The 18,424-nt window shown below is 41.0% G+C and overlaps 1 protein-coding gene across 1 annotated transcript in view; it reads right to left on the bottom strand.

Moving 5' to 3' along the window:
- Positions 1-612: 612 nt before the first annotated feature.
- Positions 613-18,424, bottom strand: part of TRPM5 (transient receptor potential cation channel subfamily M member 5) — a 44,074-nt gene continuing 26,262 nt past the window's right edge. The window contains exons 15-24 of the mRNA XM_086748725.1: positions 17,575-17,833; positions 16,165-16,283; positions 15,509-15,641; positions 12,928-13,102; positions 10,303-10,471; positions 9,460-9,638; positions 4,596-4,728; positions 3,247-3,319; positions 2,125-2,215; positions 613-1,052 (exon numbers count right to left, since the gene is read on the bottom strand). Of these exons, the coding sequence (XP_086604851.1) occupies positions 952-1,052; positions 2,125-2,215; positions 3,247-3,319; positions 4,596-4,728; positions 9,460-9,638; positions 10,303-10,471; positions 12,928-13,102; positions 15,509-15,641; positions 16,165-16,283; positions 17,575-17,833 (1,432 nt within the window). The 3' untranslated portion in view covers positions 613-951. The remainder of the gene's footprint in view (positions 1,053-2,124; positions 2,216-3,246; positions 3,320-4,595; positions 4,729-9,459; positions 9,639-10,302; positions 10,472-12,927; positions 13,103-15,508; positions 15,642-16,164; positions 16,284-17,574; positions 17,834-18,424) is intronic.

Here is an 18,424-nt window from a genome sequence, read left to right as displayed (position 1 = left end):
TAGTTTGTAGGAAAATTCTTGCTACACATTCTTGCTTTAAAGTCTCTAAGTGATTTTTTTTTTTTTTTTCCCCTGACCTTTGAGAGAGAAAAGTAAAATGAAATCAGAAAACTGCTTAGGTGTAGATGCAGTGTTCCATGTGGTGCAATACGTAAAGGCGAAGTCTCCTTTGACAGCAGCTATGATCTGACATTGAAACAAAAAAGCAAGCAGCAGAGGCTGCGGGTCTGACTGTGGGAGGGTCACTTGCTTCGTGTTTGGAAAGTGACTGCAAGCCACCGCACACGAGGACCACGCAATGAGATTCCAGTTTGTGGGGATGAGTGAGAAGCCCTCAGTAAGGAATACCAGCAAAGCCGTATCTCACAGAGGCCAGCATGGGAAGAGAAGATGGTGAGTACAATCATTTGAGGGTTGCAAGAACTCCAGGAAATGTATGGATTTGTAGTAGTTCAGTATCCCAGGCCCTTTCCTGTGGAAACTATTTCTTTGTTTCCTAAGCAACTCAGAAATATGAGCTTGCTTTCTTGGCCAAGGAAGTGGCTTGTTTTTTAGTGGGTAAATGATCACCCTTCCAAAGGGAGACTCCTTCGAACAGAGAAATGTGGAAATTAGCAATGATGACAATGGATTGAGGGTGTGGTATTTGGAGAACAGAATGCCGATGATATTTAGAAAATCAGGCGGTAGAGTCATCCTGGAGGAGAGAATTTTTAGTGCAATTTGTGGAATGGAGTTTTAGAGAAAGGATCAAATAATATAGGAGCAGGAGGGAAGAAAGCCCAAGAAACTGAAGGAAGAAGACCAAGAAATCCTCAGTAGTGTCAAACATTGACAGCACTTGGCATAAAGGCTTTGAGAGCTGGGCCTTAGGCCTTCATGAGATTAGGATTTTACTTCTACAGTAGTTCAGTAGGACAAAAGCTTTACCTGAAGAAATTACAATAAAATTTAATTATCAATGTATGTGATGTCAGTCTTGGACTGATCTGCACGCTCTTCTCTTTCACTTCTTTCTGGCAGAGGCACTTCTGTGTTGGCATTCCTCACACCTAATAGAATTGCAAAAGCCACATGCTTGTTTAAAAGCCTTAGGAGAAGGAGCACATAATAGTAATTGTTTAAGAAACTTTAAAATGTTGAAAATAATCCATGATAAAAAGATACTGTAGATTCTATTTGCATTTGCTCACTAAATTATAAAAATGGATTTTTTCTTTCTGTTTCAGCTATTTAAGTTTCTGATTTTTATGCAGTTAGAGTATTAAAATGTCTGGAGAACATCCTACAGGATGGTTTTTCTTACTGGAATGTTGATAATCAAGCAATTTACACATGTGTTTTATAAGCTTCTACCAGAAGTAAGTCAAGTTTGAGGTTAGTTGGAGTCTGAGTGACTTGAGGTCTTGTCGTGACTTGAATGACGAGTTTTCAGCTAATTCATTTTCCCATATAGTATATAATATGTCTTGTTTATGGGTTTTGAAGGGCTTTTTGTGTAATAAATAGTAATAGATATTGAAATAGATCATTGAGAAGAATATCCGAAATTTTTATTGTGTTGGGTATCCTGCAGTGGCTGAGAAATAGTCTGTTTCTGTGTCTAATGTTTTAAACTCCAACCAGTGGAGCCCTGGGACTCAGGACAAGATTCTTAACTGACACAAACAGTTGCAGCTCTGAAGGCAAATGAGCCATGCTGATTAAAACAAAGTAGGAGGCTTGCTCAAATTTTTTTTTAAATGACTATTGTTATCCATATTAAATGTTTTGGTAATACTTTGGTAGTACTAGCTCCTTGACTCAAGAAACCCCCAAGACACAATCCTCTCAAGAAACTCGGTAGCAAATAGATACTTATTTGCATGCTTAAAGTTGGGTGAGATCATTCTAAGTCACACTAAGTGACAGTCCTTTCCCCAAAGCTTCTAAATATATTTTGAAAAAGGTAACTTTTTCATTCTGAAGTATGAATACTCCATTCCTTCTTTATATTCCCATTACCTCTAGGTATATTCCTTTGCACCTTCTTATGTGGTTCTCTCCAATTTTTTTCTTGCATTTTTTAAACTAAATTCTTCAGTTGTATTAATTAGCTGTTCCATGATTGTTTTCAGTACTTACGTGTATACTTTGGAGCTGGTTGGTTGCACAAGAGGTTGGTTTTGGTTAAAACCTCTGCCACTGAGGAGATAACAGCTGTACAGTAGCAAATCTACAAAATAAGTAGTGATTTCTGCATCAGCTAATTTTTGTAGTACTTTATCCATTCTTAAATTTGTAGGAAATATAATCAAGGCAGCAGACTGAAGCAGCGTTAGAGATACCTCTTTTTTTTTTTTTCTTTATTTTTTTAAAAAGAAATAGTTGAATTGTCTTGGACAGTTATACAATCATACAATTGTACAATTGGTATATTAAATACCTTCCTTTTTTTGTTATGATATTGCATTATCACAAGCTGGCACAAAGTTATTAAAGCATTTCTTGTGTGTTCCTGTTGGAGTGGTATTTGATGTCAACATTGTTCATTGAATAGCATTCCTTTTTTCAGGAAGCCATAAAGTGGATAAGAAAGGGGAGGGAAACTGCAATGGGAGTATTAAGATAAGGAACTTTCAGTCAGGCCAAAATTACACTGGAGAGTTCTAGGGACAAACAAAACAATAACAGTTGTGCTATGGAGCATGTGGTAATGCTGAGCATTTTCAGACTATTTAAAAAATGCTTGTTTATATTTCAAGGGTTTATCATCAAAAGCTCAAGATAGGGTTTCCTTCTATTATTTATGTTTCACATTTATATGTTAGACACTTCCCTTTGAGACGCTGGTATCTGGTATCTAAGAAAATTAGAAAAACTGATGTCCGAGAAGATTAGTCCAGGTCAGATCAGACAGAGTATGGTGATTTTCAAAGTTGTCAGTTTTAAAGAAGAAGGTTGGGTGAAGGAAGAGAATGGAGGGGGGAAGATGAAGCATTTCCTTCCAGCAATATCCTTAATGAAGGAAATAAACACTTCTCAAGTAGACTAGAAAAGAGAGCAAGAAATGCTGTATTCCCCTTTCTCCTTTCTACTTTACCTATGTGTACAATCTGAGAGAAAACAGTAAGGAAAGTGAAACCGTAATACAGATCCATTTCTCTTTTCCTTTATCCCTAAATAGGGTCTGCCAAACCACCATTAAATGAGAGAAACATGGTGAAATCCTAAAGATGCTATAGTGCCTATAAAAATATTACTGACCTGGGCTTCCATAACTTTAAACCGCTTTTCTTGTTCTTTCAATCCGCTAAAATATTTAGACAAATTATCCACCCTGTGGAAACAAAGCAGACGCGCTGAGCAAAAAGGAAAGCCCTTAGAAGAAATCCTAAACCACAAAACCTGCTTAACATACTGGAGCCCTGGCCCCTCACTGGCAGTTCTGTGCTGCTGAGACATCCCAGAGCCCCCTAAAAGTTTTGTCCTTTTGAGCTGTTCCTGCAAGTGTATACTGAACAGAGCAGCATTTCTGGGACACTCATGCACCTGTTGCCCAGGGACTCATTATAAACTCACACAGATGACAGCCGCCGTGCAGCTTCTGGCAAGGGCCGCTTAGCCCCTGCGGCTGTGGGAATCAAGGGCAGCAGGAAGGAGCCTTAGGTCCTGCTCTGCTTCTCCAGCCCTGCATGTCCCACCTGCACCAAATGCAAACTGATAGTGGTGTGAGAACTGAGGCCACAATATTTGTTCCAGCATAGGGGAGATCAGCTACTTAACATTTATACGACGCTTCACTTTTGGAAACTGGTTTGGCATTCAAATCCCTTTTTCCATGCAGTCCAAAGGGATGTGTAGAGAATTTCCATATAGTGCCTCCAAATCATTGTATTGTCCACATGCATTCTGCATCCTTCACCTCTTTGCCCGTCATTCTTGGCGTCTGATTCCCCACAGGCTCCTCAAATCCCTCTCTGCTTTGTCCTGACTACTGTTTCAAGTTTCCCCTCTAACAGGTTACGTTCCATTCAGGTCTATGTGAAAAAGCTGCTGCTGGATGGGTCTAATGCATTTTGAGATTGGTTCAATGCAAAGCTCAAAGAATACCTTTCTGATGGTTGTGTAAGATTTCAAATACACACTGCTACCACCAAAGAGCAGAGATAAAAAGCGATGGGTTTGGTGGTGTTCATCTGAATCTTTTCCAGTTGTTCAGCACCTGTTGGCTCGGGGTAATTCAAGATATCTTAAACTTCCATTCAACAGTCTAAGCTATTCAAAAGTCTCATTCAAAAGTCGATGTTGTATTCCTGCAGGGGATGGAAGTACCTGCACTGCAGTATAGCAAAGGAACTATTCTTCCATCATTTCTTCATGAAGGTGATTTTCATTGACCTTGACTCCAGATTTAGCTGGAGCTTAGAGGTACGTAATTGTACATACTTAAAGAGTGCCAAAAACTCTTCTAATATTGTGACATTGGCTTCTCACATTTTTCTAACTGCATTCTAGCCGAACTCTTCATATAAGCTTTACAAGCACCTGAATGTTTATCTCATTCAAAGCTGAAGACTTGCAAGGTACACTTATTGTGGGTCAGAATAACATACTTATTAGATGTGGCCTTCAGCCTTTCTTCATTGCTTTCTTTCCTTTCTTGTTCAAGATTTACAAGATAATTTTCTTTTTGCATCAGCTCCCATGTTATGATTTTTTGATCTACGCCAACTGGAAGATCTCTTTCTGTAGGGAAAAAAAAAGCATATATTTTACTCTCTTTCCTCTTGTACTAGTAATGGCAGGCTGCTATGCTAAAGAAAAATCAAGTCTTGCCTTTGCAGGCACTTTGCCGTTGCAGGAGTGTCATATTATGAAATGCACTGTAAAAATAAGTATTTTCTACATTTTTTCTTGTCATGGAAGGCAATATCCCTTTTTACAGTCAGATATGAGTCCTGAGTTTTCTAAAGAACAGCGTGAACCAATTTCAGTGGTTCCATTTAAACTCGTTTATGACCTTACTGAACTTCTGACGTATTGTAGCCCCAAAGTATTGAATGAGCAGAGCTTTATGTTCAGATGCACTTTATCATCTAAGCTTCTTTATTAGAACAATTATAAATAGGAAGGAAAATCTGCTAATAAAACCCTCCACCTTGAAGTATAAAGCCTGTTGTTGTTGTCGAGTGTCCCAGCCAACAACAGACCTCAATTTCACAGACATATTTTGAATGTAACATACTAGTTTTGTATCTTCATGAAGATTGGTAAAAGGGCACCCTTGCTGTATGCTCCAAACACTACTGAATCTATAACCTGACCAGACAGGTATTTGCTTTCTTAGGGCATTTTTTTTTTTTAAGCATGTTCAGCAGTATGCTTTGAGAGCCAGGAGTGTGTTTGAAAGGGAGTTTAGTCAAAGGGCTCTGAATTGGTCCAGTCTGACAACAGTTCTGCTCCAAAGCCCGTCACCAGCCCGCGCATGAGGAGTAAATAGGCTTGTTATCAGACATTATGAAACTAGATGGGCCAAGTTTGCCATCACTATAGAAGCCCCCAAATGCCTTCTGTAATTAGCTGAACTTCATCTGACTTTTAAGGGACCACAATTTCTTTAAGTGTGCTCACTGTCTCTCCATCTCTCTGTACTGGGAAATTCCACTAATCCTAATACATTTTTAGACTGGGTATATGTTTTTAGGGTTGTCTGTACTTAGTAATTACTAAAATTTGGGGGCAAATTAAATAACTATTCATTATTAATTAAACCTATCCATTGTTATCTCTTCAAAAAACAAATCCGTTTAATCAGTTTTATATCGACACCTTTGTTGTAAAAACTGTGGTGCATAAAGAAATGCATTGTGGGAAACTGTTTATAGTACAGGATACATTTTGAGCCTTAATTTTTCATTTGTACTCTCCTGGCACTCTTTGTTAAAATACCTAGCCTAGAATACCTAGCCTCATACGGCCCACAGACTGGTGTTTCATGTGGGGGCCAGCGACACAGCTGGCAGCAGTCTAAAAAACATCAAAAGGGATTTCAGGGCTCTGGGTTCAACAGTCAAAGGCTCTGGGGCGCAGGTGGTCTTCTTGTCAATCCTCCCGGTCGAAGGGCAGGGACCTGAAAGGGCCAGACGTATCTGGCAGGTTAACTCGTGGCTCAGGGAGTGGTGCTACAGCCAGGGCTTTGGGTATCTAGATCACGGGGCGTGCTTTGAGAAGCCCGGGCTGCTAGGGGCAGATGGCGTGCACCTAACCAAGAGGGGGAAGAGTGTGCTTGGACAAAGACTTGCCAGGCTCGTCCGGAGGGCTTTAAACTAGTGCTGCTGGGGGAGGGGCGCACAGTTCAGCCCACTGCGGTCAGCATGGCGCCAGTGCCAGCACCGAGGGTCCAGAAGCTGAGGAGGGATCACAGGTATGTGCAAATAAACCTAAACTGCGGTGCAATAGCACCCCTGTAGCTCCAGCCAGCAAGTCGGCTTTGTCGGGGGCCCAGCTGAAGTGTCTCTATACCAATGCACGCAGCATGGGGAATAAACAGGAAGAGCTGGAGATGCTTGCACACGAGCAGGGCTACGACCCCATTGGCATCACGGAGACGTGGTGGGATGACACATACGACTGGAGCGTCAACATGGAGGGGTATAGGCTTTTTAGAAAAGACAGGAAGGGGAGACGAGGAGGGGGTGTCGCTCTCTACATCAGCGACCGGCTGGAGTGTGTGGAGCTCCGCCTGGGGATGGAGGAGGAGCTGACAGCTTATGGGTCAAGATTAGAGGATGGGGACGGACAGGGGACATCACGGTGGGGGTCTGTTACAGGCCGCCTGGCCAGGAGGACAGAGCAGATGAAGTGCTCTATAGGCAGATAGGAGCAGCCTCACGGTCACAGGCCCTGGTCCTCATGGGGGACTTCAGCCACCCTGACATCTGTTGGAGAGACAACACGGCAGGGCACAGGCAGTCCAGGAGGTTCCTGGAATGCGTGGATGACAACTTCCTCCTGCAGGCGATAGAGGAGCCGACAAGGAGGGGTGCCATGCTCGACCTTGTGCTCACCAACAGGGAGGGGCTGGTGGGGGATGTGAAACTAAAGGACAGCCTTGGCTGCAGCGACCATGACATGGTGGAGTTCAAGATCCACGGGGCAGCAAGGAAAATACATGGCAAGCTCTCTGCCCTAGACTTCAGGAAGGCGGACTTCGGCCTCTTCAGGGACCTGATGGGCCAAGTGCCATGGGAGGCGGCCCTGGAGGGAAGAGGGGCCCAGGAAAGTTGGTCTATATTCAAGGAGCACCTCCTCCAAGCTCAGCAGAAGTGCATCCCGGTGAAAAACAAGTCGGGCAAAAAGGCCAGGAGGCGGGCGTGGATGAGCAAGGAGCTCCTGGACCAACTGAAAGTGAAAAAGGAAGCCTATAGAGGGTGGAAGTGGGGACAGGTAGCCTGGGAGGACTACAAAGAGGCTGCGCGAGTGGCCAGGGATAAGGTAAGGAAGGCCAAAGCCCTGGCAGAACTGAATCTGGCCAGGGATATAAAATGCAACAAGAAGAGTTTTTATAGGTACGTAGGGGACAAAAGAAAGTCCAGGGAAAATATAGGCCCCCTCCGAAAGGGAACTGGTGTCCTGGTTACCCAGGACATGGAGAAGGCTGAGGTTCTCAATGACTTTTTTGCCTCAGTCTTCACCAACAAGAGTTCCTGTCCCACCACCCAAGCTGTAGAAGGTGCAAGCAGGGACTGCGAGGATGAAGAACTGCCCATTGTACTCGAAGAGCAGGTTCGGGATTATCTGAGGAACCTAAAGGTGCACAAGTCCATGGGACCTGATGAGATCCATCCGCGAGTCCTGAGGGAACTGGTGGATGAAGTTGCCAAGCCACTGGCTATCGTATTTGAGAAGTCGTGGCGGTCTGGTGAGGTCCCCGATGACTGGAGGAGAGGGAACATAACCCCCATTTTTAAAAAGGGGAATAAGGAAGACCCAGGTAACTACAGGCCAGTCAGCCTCACCTCTGTGCCTGGCAAGGTCATGGAGCAGATTCTCCTGGAAACCATGCTAAGGCACATGGAGAGCAAGGAGGTGGTTGGTGACAGCCAACATGGCTTCACCAAGGGCACATCGTGCCTGACCAATTTGGTGGCCTTCTATGACGGGGTGACGGCATCGGTGGACAAGGGACGAGCAACTGACATCATCTACCTGGACTTGTGCAAAGCTTTTGACACTGTCCCGCACGACATCCTTCTCTCTAAACTAGAGAGACATGGGTTTGATGGATGGACCACTCGGTGGATAAGGAGTTGGCTGGATGGCCACACTCAGAGAGTGGTGGTCAATGGCTCAATGTCCATGTGGAGACCGGTCATGAGTGGCGTCCCTCAGGGGTCTGTGCTGGGCCCGGCCCTGTTCAACATCTTTGTTGGCGACATGGACAGTGGGATAGAGTGCACCCTCAGCAAGTTCGCCGACGACACCAAGTTGTGTGGTGCCGTCGACACACTGGAAGGGAGGGATGCCATCCAGAGGGACCTTGACAGGCTGGAGAGGTGGGCCCGTGCCAACCTCATGAAGTTCAACCAGGCCAAGTGCAAGGTCCTGCACCTGGGTCATGGCAATCCCAGGCACAAATACAGGCTGGGCGGGGAATGGATTGAGAGCAGCCCTGAGGAGAAGGACTTGGGAGTGCTGGTGGATGAGAAGCTTAACATGAGCCAGCAATGCGCCCTTGCGGCCCAGAAGGCCAACCACATCCTGGGCTGCATCAAGAGGAGCATGGCCAGCAGGTCGAGGGAGGTGATTCTCCCCCTCTACTCTGCCCTGGTGAGACCCCACCTGGAGTACTGTGTCCAGTTCTGGAGCCCCCAACACAAGAAGGACAAAGACCAGTTGGAGAAGGTCCAGAGGAGGGCCACAAGATGATAAAAGGGCTGGAGCACCTCTCTTATGAGGACAGGATGAGAGAGTTGGGGCTGTTCAGCCTGGAGAAGAGGAGGCTCCGGGGAGACCTGATAGCGGTCTTCCAGTACCTCAAGGGGGCCTCCAAGAAAGATGGGGAAAGGCTGTTCAGTAGGGCCTGTTGCGATAGGACGAGAGGTAATGGTTTTAAAATAGAGGGGGGTAGATTTAGATTGGAAATTAGGAAAAATTTTTTTACGATGCGAGTTATAGAACACTGGAACAGGTTGCCCAGAAAGGTGGTGGAGGCCCCATCCCTGAAAACGTTCAAGGCCAGGCTGGATGAGGCTCTGAGCAACCTGATCTAGTTGGGGATGTCCCTGCTCCTTGCAGGGGGGTTGGACTAGATGACCTTTGAAGGTCCCTTCCAACCCTAACCATTCTATGATTCTATGATTCTAAATTGTGACTTTTGGCCTAAGGAAGTCTTAATTGCTCTTCTGTTTTGCCTATGTAGCATGTCTTGCGAGACTCTCAGGGTCTGAAGTTGCTAGATGTTTGTTAACAACTCACCCAGATGTTCTTTTTTATTTTCCATTTTGTTGAAGATTCTTCTGAGAACCAGAGTGATGTGGTTAATAATAATAAATGGTGGTGCTAAGGCAGGCCGGCCATGATATTCAACAATCAGGTTGTAGCGCTGAATTTTCCAGAAGATATCTGCATTGCCCTGGACAACTTGAAAAGTGTAACTGTAATTGTGGGGGGAAGAAAAAGTATATAACTTTTTTTACCTCAACAATCAAAAACTTATTATTACAAAATATAGTCCCACATTTACTTTAAAAAAAGGAACAGCAGGTTTGACACATAATGTTAATCTAAAGTTTGTGCAGATTCTTAGATATTAAAATAATTGCAGTCTTCAAATGTTAAAAAATACATGTTGTTTTTTTTTTTAAATGAAAGTTAGTTCCACCTCACTCCAGCAAGATCAGCAAATATGCCACGTCAGTTCTTCAACCAAATGAATCATTGTTAGCTGTGTTGACATCAAGCATTTCCCCTATGTGCAGTTTATCCGCTGTTAAGTCTGCCAGGTTTACAGCTGCTTTGCACCTGCAGACTTGTGCTACAGCACAGCCAGGGATCCGGACCCTTCTATGCATGTTTAATTGATTTTTTTTTTAGCAGTAAAAGAGGCTGCTTTTCTTCTTGTCTTTAATGTGGCTAGAGTAAGGATGATGAGAACTTCAGAACTATATGATCATAGAAGTCTACCTATCGATCCCCAAATAATATTCATTAGGAATATTACTAATGTATTCCAAATGAATAGCCAACAGCAATGTAAAAAATGTGGGCATTCAGTTAAACCTTTGCAGCCTCTGACTTGATAACTGAAATCGCACTTACCTGAACATAGCAATCAGGAGATTCATAAGGAGAACGTTTGTGACTAGTAGGAAGATGACCAGCAGAAGTATGACAAGCCAGTTGGCATAGCTATTAGGACACGATGGCGAGTTCTCCTGCAGAATCTGCAGTGGGTTCAATGTACAGTTCCTAGGATACATTCGTGATGCTGCAAAGGAAGACAGAGAAATAAAAGAATAGTTTTGGCAAATCCTACCGCCAGATATATTTCTTAGAGTTTTGCATTTTGATGAGCAAAACCTCTGACTTTCAACAAAGAATGGCAAGAATTACCAATTGCTTCTGAGGTTTGAAGTAATGCATTTCATAGCTATTTCAATGCAAATAAAAACTGAATTAATATCTCTAAACATGCCTTTTTTAAGAACTGGTGACATGAATGAATGTGTATATTGTTAAGATACAAATCAAGGCCAGTGATGATACTGATTACTAAAGTGAGATTTAATCTTGGATGCATATAAACAGCAGCATAACTCTGTTCTGAATATTTTACAATCATTAAGAGCTTAAACCCAACATTGTGGTAGTATTCTTCTACTGCCCTTGTTGACTACTAGCAGGACCATAAATACGAGACTCTCTTAACCCTAAAAGGAGAGTTCTTTGAGTGCTTGAGTTATTGAGCTCATTCTTGCAGTTGAAAGATCATTTGTGTGAACTAATATCCAATGTCTTTAATTTTGTGAAAATGTAATCATGTTGTGTACATGAAGAGACAATGCTTTAATGTGCAAGAGGTTTGCAGACCTTCAAAACTTGGCTGCTTGTTTGGTGGCAAGACGGCTGTCACAGCTGGCTTTTTAGTAGTGTTCAGCCAAGAGGGTTGTATTGACAAGGCTGTATCCTTTTTCGACTAGTTTTGAGTTCCCAAAGTCAAACCACTTTTGAGTATTTAGTAGTTGTGTTCCCCTACATACTTGTGTCTTCGTAGTCCTCATGGTGCTGCGTGTGTTAGAGAGAAAACTCAGTAAAAGCTGGGAATGGGGTTCCTCATTCTAAATTTAAACTACTTTGTACATCTGAGCTTGCAGCTGAGGTTAGTAAGAATGCTTCTACTGCATCACGTTAAAGGTCTAGCCCTGTATCCTGTCTCCAGCTATGAATTAAATCCACAAATTTAGAGTAGCATAATGAAATTTACTTTTTTGTTCTCCATTTTTTCGCTAGTAATTCTTTTCCCCACCACCACAGATAATCCCCCACGATCATATTCCTTAGAGCACACAGTTATATCAAAGCTCACCACAGCTGGGTCTGCTTTCACCAAGTGCGTTACCTTGTATTTATCTACACTGAAATTCATTTGATGATTTAGTACTCATGAAGGTCCTTTGCAACTCTTGGATGTCAGCTTTAGACTTTGCTACCCGGTAATCTAGTTTTGTCAGCAAATTTTGTCCCCCTCATTATCCATATGTTTCATAAAGATGTTAAACAGAATAAGCCCCAGAGGGCTCCAGGACAAATGACTCCTTTCTGGAAGCTGTGTGTGTAATTAATTCTTTTTTTTTCTCTTGTCTTTTAACCAGTTTTATATCCAGGTGAAGAGACCCTTTGGAATCTCAATGGAGAGAAACACATATTTCTAGGGAATGCTACATCTGACCTATTTCCAAATGAGATTAATCCTACTCCAGAAATATTTGTTTCTCTCCAATTATTTTAATGGAAATAAGAGTGATTGGTTGTGCTGTGCATGCTTTACACTGTAGGCATTTAAAGTTAAGTGAGATGAATCACACCCCTGCTCTCTTGTCTCATTCAGGCTTTTTTGACTTTTCTAAGACACATGCTTTTTCTTATTAAGCAGAGTGAACATGAAGGAATGCTTACTGGTTTGCTTCTGTCTATGGGGTTTTCTTGGTTCCATCTGTATTACCTCAAGTTTGAATCCTACTTCAGTATTGCCTCAGACATTTAGCACTGTTAGTCTCACTAAACGCTGTGGCATTACTTCAGACTTCTTTAGGAGATGACCTGTTCTGTAGCTGACCTGCTTACCTATCAGAAATGTTGCCTTTGAACCTTTATGTCCAAGTATTTCCATCTTTTGTGATTATTTTTATGTTGTTTTGTTTGAAATGTTGCATGTATGCAATTACTAGCTTTATTTGATTTGGGCAGCTTTACCTCCAGAGTCAATAAATGCTCTAGAGGAATATTTGTTCTAAAACATCAGTGTTTGCTTATGGGCAGAGCTGTACTGCTTTAACACTATCACGTTAAACTACTGCCAAAACGTATGGAGGTGCTATTATTTCAGGATTATCTGGGTCTAGGTTAAACTGAACGGAAATGGATTGAAGTGGAAGAAGGTATGCCAGCCTTGAAAACAGCAAATCCTTGTGTGAACATTTCAGACAGCTTGTCTAAATAGGACCAACCCTTATGATCTAATGTAATTCCACACTGCACGTTATTTCTTTGCAAATACACTATTTATATCATAGTGATATAAATCTGAAAGCTTTGGCCTGCAGGACAAATGTTAAAAAAAAAAAAAAAAAAAGACAAAGACAATACTGGGAAGGAATTCCATGCTCCAGTCAGAAGTGTGCATTCAAAAACAGCCAGGTTAGGGAGGGAAAGAAATTTCCTCACTGTCTATTTCATCCAGTGGAATCTGGCCAAATATCTGAAGGTAGGGACGATAAAGCACCCTTCTGAATATCCATTCCGCTCGGCTGTCATCGGGATGAAGTAGAGCTTGAGTTGTCACACCGTAGGCAATGAGCCACACACTCAAGAAAAATAGAAAGAAGAAAACATCCTTCATCTAAAAAAAGAGAGGGAGAAGGAAGAAACAGAGGAGAGATGACTGTAATACCATAGTCAAAGAATGGTAGTCTTTCTATATGAAAATGGCTGAAAGAATTCTGTTTCTTACGAGCTCATTTAGGTTAAAGGAAGCAGAATAGGATACAGTTCCATGCACAGAGTTCCTCTCTTGACCTTGCTGTATCATATTGTTCTTGGCCTGTAATCAGCATTTTCCTTTGATAGCTTGTTTTAAATTAAAAACCTTTCTTTTCAATCATCTAACATTTTCAAAAGAACACATTTTATCTTTTAAGTGAATCTCACTGAACCTTTTAAATGCAGATTTTCTGTGAGATCCCACAGTACCATCTACTGCTTTACTGTGAATTACAAGAGATCTGCTGCAGCAATGAATCCTGGCAGCGGCTGGTGCTCCTTGATGAGTACTGAGCCACTCATACAGCCGACGTTGAAGGCTGCAAGGATCAAGTAGCTTCTGTCTTGGGTTTTCAAGCCAAGTAATGCATTTGAGGGATTGTTTTCAGGACTTCCTGCTTTTAAACATTGTGTTTCTCTACAGAAGCAGAAGTAATTGAATCCTAAACCACTTCAAATATATATATCTCTCTAATATGTATTTCAAGTGCAATAATTTTTCCCTGGTGGAAGAGGAACACTTCATCTTCTTTCCATCAAATCTGGCAGAGTTCATTAGGGACTGTAGATTCGTTTAAATTAGATTATTGGATTGTGCAGTTACCCAGAAGCATAGGCATTTCAGACCTCCAGGAGGTTACTTGGAGTTCTATTAAGAAACAAGGTATCTAAGCCAGGCTACATAGTTGATGTCTCTCTGACTTTCACTAATCTATTTTGTTTTCTGGATGATTTAAAATTTAGCAATGCTGCAGGACTGTAATGGTGTCGTAGTTAAGAGACAGCAGTGGCAAGTCTGGAAATACTCTTTTCCAGTCTGCAGTCTCTCTCTGAATGGGCATTGTTGTGGCATTGAACTGCCATTTTAGCAGCTGTCAGACTTGTTCCAGCAATTCTGTCACAAGGTGAAAAAGGAGAAAGACAATAAGAGTTAATCTCGGATTGCTTCTCCATTTAAGTAAGGGAAATGATCTTGCTTGAACCTGCTTGATGAACTTTTCAAGAATTACTTCAATTACTGAAATAATTTTTGCTGTTCTTTCATTTGATGTAAGGTTCAACATTGAACTGCCAAAGCTAAGGCATTATGTTGGCTTGGATGACGGCAAGATGAAAGGTCTCATTTTATGTTTTTGTCTAGGCTGCTGTTTATGTTCTTATTTCCATTTTCTTAATCTGTGTGGTATCTCATACGACTTCAGATGCCATAGGAGACACATCACCATATTTGTTCAGGGCCCTGGTTTAGCTTGCTATGCATCAAGGAAGGGTTAGAAGCTGTAGATCTGACTTGTTCTCTTACAATAAAAGTCTGCTAATGCTGTAAGCTAGATAATGTGAAAGGAAAAAAATATTTATTTGCCATTTACTCCTTTGCTACTTGAAGCAAATGTCATGTTAGAGTTCCAGTTACTGCATTTATAGACAAATCCAAATAGCTTGGTAGTTATGTTATGTTTATTCAGTGTATAAGCTTGTTTAGACTGTAGGGCTTTTACTGAGCTCTGCTGTGAATCACAAATCAAATATTTGTAGATTCTATAATAGCACTTGCCATTAGATGAACTCCTATTAATCAGTTACCATAAGCTAATTGGCATAGAGGATTAACATGCCTAAATAAAAAGCTACTTCAACATACTAACACATACCCAAGCACAGTAACTGTAGTCCTACTGTCTCATTTCCTGCAGGAGAGTGGTAATAAATAAAAATCTTTTATCAACATCTTCCAGCATATGCTCACAAAGTACTAACACGTTTTCTTTGTAACTTGGAGATACAAAGTACAAGTAAGAATGACTCCTGTGGGAAACTTGCAACTATCCTTTTTCACAGATTTTTTTTTTCACACTTCTTGCAAATAACATAATCTGTTTCCCCAAGCAGAGCAGTCATTAGGTAAATGCCCTGCCCTTCTGTAAATGGCCTGTCATCTGCCTGAGGTCTTTGTCTGAATGCACACAGCTTACGAAGCAGGAGGAATAGCAGTAATTCAAAGACACTCTACTCTTCACTTGCCAGATCTGAGGATAAATGATTGCATGAGACCAATTTATTAGACTACAAAGCTCTTGGGAAGGATCTATTTCAAACTTATTGCATCTAATACTCAATAAATAAAGGAATATATGCAAAATTACAAGCCTTAAAAATATAAAAATAAAGATAGATGATAAATTTGTTCCCTTTGTAAAGAAACGTTTTCCCACTCTACATTTTTCAGAAAACACAAGTATTTATCTGACAGAGACAGCACACTTACCATCCGTTCCACAATTATGATCTTTGGTCCAAGTTGTTTGTGAATTGCAAAAATATGTATAAGTCTAAGTGTAAACACCATAAAGTCAATGGCAAGTATTGTACGGCCAGCTTGAAAAGTTGAGTTCAGCATCCTGCAGAACACATAAAATGAAATATCAGATCTCAGCAAGTACTGCTGGGAAGCATTTTCTCAAATATTATACTCAGTTTCCAAGCATAGCTTGGTTAGGAGAAGGCAAGTGCTTGAGGACTGTAGTTGCATAAGCCTGTAAGAGGAATGTAACATAATGTCTGTACGTTGATGAGAAATAGCCAAAAGATGGAAGGACACTCTATTCTCTGTCTTGGCTTCAGTGAGATTTTTTTTTTTAAGATATGATACATTGACTAAAAGTGATTGCCAAAAACAACAACAAAAAAAGCAGAACTTTTTGGTACCTGTGTTTGAATATACCACTATGTCTTTTTATGGTCTCCGGAGCAACTTCTACTATTCTACAGAATTTCAGAGGCTTTTGTTGCAGAAACATATCTCAAAGTTTGTAAAAATAAATGTCAGAGTCTGTCCTCACGTGCACATGAGACTCTACTGTCAGTTGACATACATAGCCCTTGCTGCTGATGCTGAGTACATCACATGGAACAGATACATACCTGCACGTTACCCCAGTTATGAAGAGGAAGATGGTCACCATATCACATTTATTCCACTTATCCTCCACATACAGTTTAAATTTTTTCATTAAATTTGTGTCTTCATCTGTATAGAAACTCTGAAAAAGATAAATAATCATCAGTATTGATCTGTTTCCTGTTTGCTATTTGTGAGTTTTAACATAATACTTGTTTCCTTTTCCGCTTTCATTGCAGACACCAAATCGAAATTCCTCGTGTAACAGGAAAAAAAAGCTTGAAAACATAAGCTCAGTTTACTGTCTTAAAACACAGAAGTTGGATGAAAATGAAAAAAAAAATTTTTTTATTCTTATGAGGTGTATTATTAGTCTTTAGAATTTTTGAGGCCTGATTTAAGATTCTGTCAGCATTTGGGCTGTTAAACAATACAACTTCCAGTCAAAGTGTATTTTCTAGACATTGCTATCTAAACAGCATGAGCAGATGTGGCATTTGTATACCGGAACTGTCAGTGAGTGCACATTGGATTATCTCGGCAGAGTTGGGTTTCTTAAATGGGTTTTAGCCTGGCACTCTTCATGTTTTACAGGTTTATAATGAAATGTTCTTTGATCCAAATATTTTCCATGTCCTCCTCTGGTTATGGCCTTGCTGCATAATTTCAAATAAATTGCAACTGGGATCCCCTTCACTGTCCCTATTGCTTAAATAATGAACACCGGTTTGTTCTTCCAGAGTAAATGTTTATAACTGGGGTTTTTTTTGTGTCTAAAGAAAACAGCTTTATGCACCCACAGTTAGCAGCACACTGGCATCATTGTTCACGTATTATTTCAGTTGTTGAGCTGAGGACATTTCAAAGCCAGTAACTGTAAGAGTAATGGAGAAGCCTGGGGTTTTTTTTGTTTGTGTTTTTGGTTGTTTTTTTTTTTAAGAAAAGCAAACCAAAAGGATATTTGCTAATGTTTTCAGTTGAGAAGTATTTTAGGAAAAACACAAATAATCAGAAATCATTTACTTGTTTTTTTAAAGAGTGTCCAGCAGGGTAGAATCTCTTAAAAGAATGTAGAGTTGTCTGCTGTGTTTCAAGGTATAGAATATAACTTCCAACTTACATTAATTGTGGTGGAAGGACCTACTTCTGGGGAGTGAAATCAGACAGAAGGACACCTGAAAACCAGCAGCCCAGTTGACTTGGCCACAGCTGAGGAGGATGGAAAAACAGGTTTATATGGTAGAGGAAGACCTTGTTCTGGGAGAGAGATGTGGAGTGTTTTGGCTGAGGTAAGTTCTGTATTGCTCTTCTGTGCAAAACTGCACCTGACACTTGAAATCTTCAACCTTGTACAGTTCTACGGATTGTAAATCTATTCAAAATATTGCCTCAAGTTTTACTGTGTTATTAGTCAGATGTTGTAGGTTACTGACCTGTCGGATTTCTTCCAAGACCAGGGTAAAAACCCAGAAGTAAAGTATAATTTCTTTAGCAGATGGACCCTCAGGTGGAGGTGGTTTAAAGTCCAGTAAAAGGACATAAGTAAATAGAAACAGAAAAGCAAAGTACATTATAACATTCCCCATAAATACAGTTACAGGGGCACTCCAGAATTTTCTCCACCGAGTAAACATGAATGTCACCCACGCTGTGCTTTCAGAAGGGTTTTGCTTTTCCAGTTTAACATTTCCTCTGCAAAAGAAAAAAAAAATGTAGGCTTGTTGATGATTTCCTAAAATTAGTTCCTGGGAATAGGCTCAGTATTATTCTATATAAAGCTTCTTGTAAAATGGTAATGGGCAGATGCTGGGGATGACAAGGGGGAAGGCTGTAGAAATCAGAGCAATCTCATTACCATAGCAGAAATATTTCAAGTCAAAAAGAAGGTTTTGAAAAACAAAGTCACATTGGACTTAAATTCATATACTTCTATTTTGGTTTTGCTGTGTTCATTTGATTTGTAACTTCATTGTGTTCCTGCATGCAGTACAAACACTGTGCAAATTCACAAGGAGAGGGGGAGATGGGCTATTTGCTCTTCATCATCCTAAATAATAGGAAAGAAAAGCGAATGGCCAATGTAGTTTGTGAGTCAATTCTTAATTATTTTGGCTCCAAAAATGTCTTGCAGTGTTTGGATGCAGAAGTTCTTGTTGCTGTGGCTTTAAACAGTTCCTCTTTTTGACCCAGTCTCAAAAATGCTGGATCATACTAAGCATGTGTTTCTTGACCATCCTTGCTGAAGTCTGAGAGAACTACTGAAGGAATATTTTAGTCTTTTAC

This window comes from Chlamydotis macqueenii, chromosome 5 (assembly GCF_036417535.1).
Source record: "Chlamydotis macqueenii isolate bChlMac1 chromosome 5, bChlMac1.mat, whole genome shotgun sequence".
NCBI lineage: Eukaryota > Metazoa > Chordata > Aves > Otidiformes > Otididae > Chlamydotis > Chlamydotis macqueenii.
This window is presented reverse-complemented; position numbering and strand designations above follow the sequence as displayed.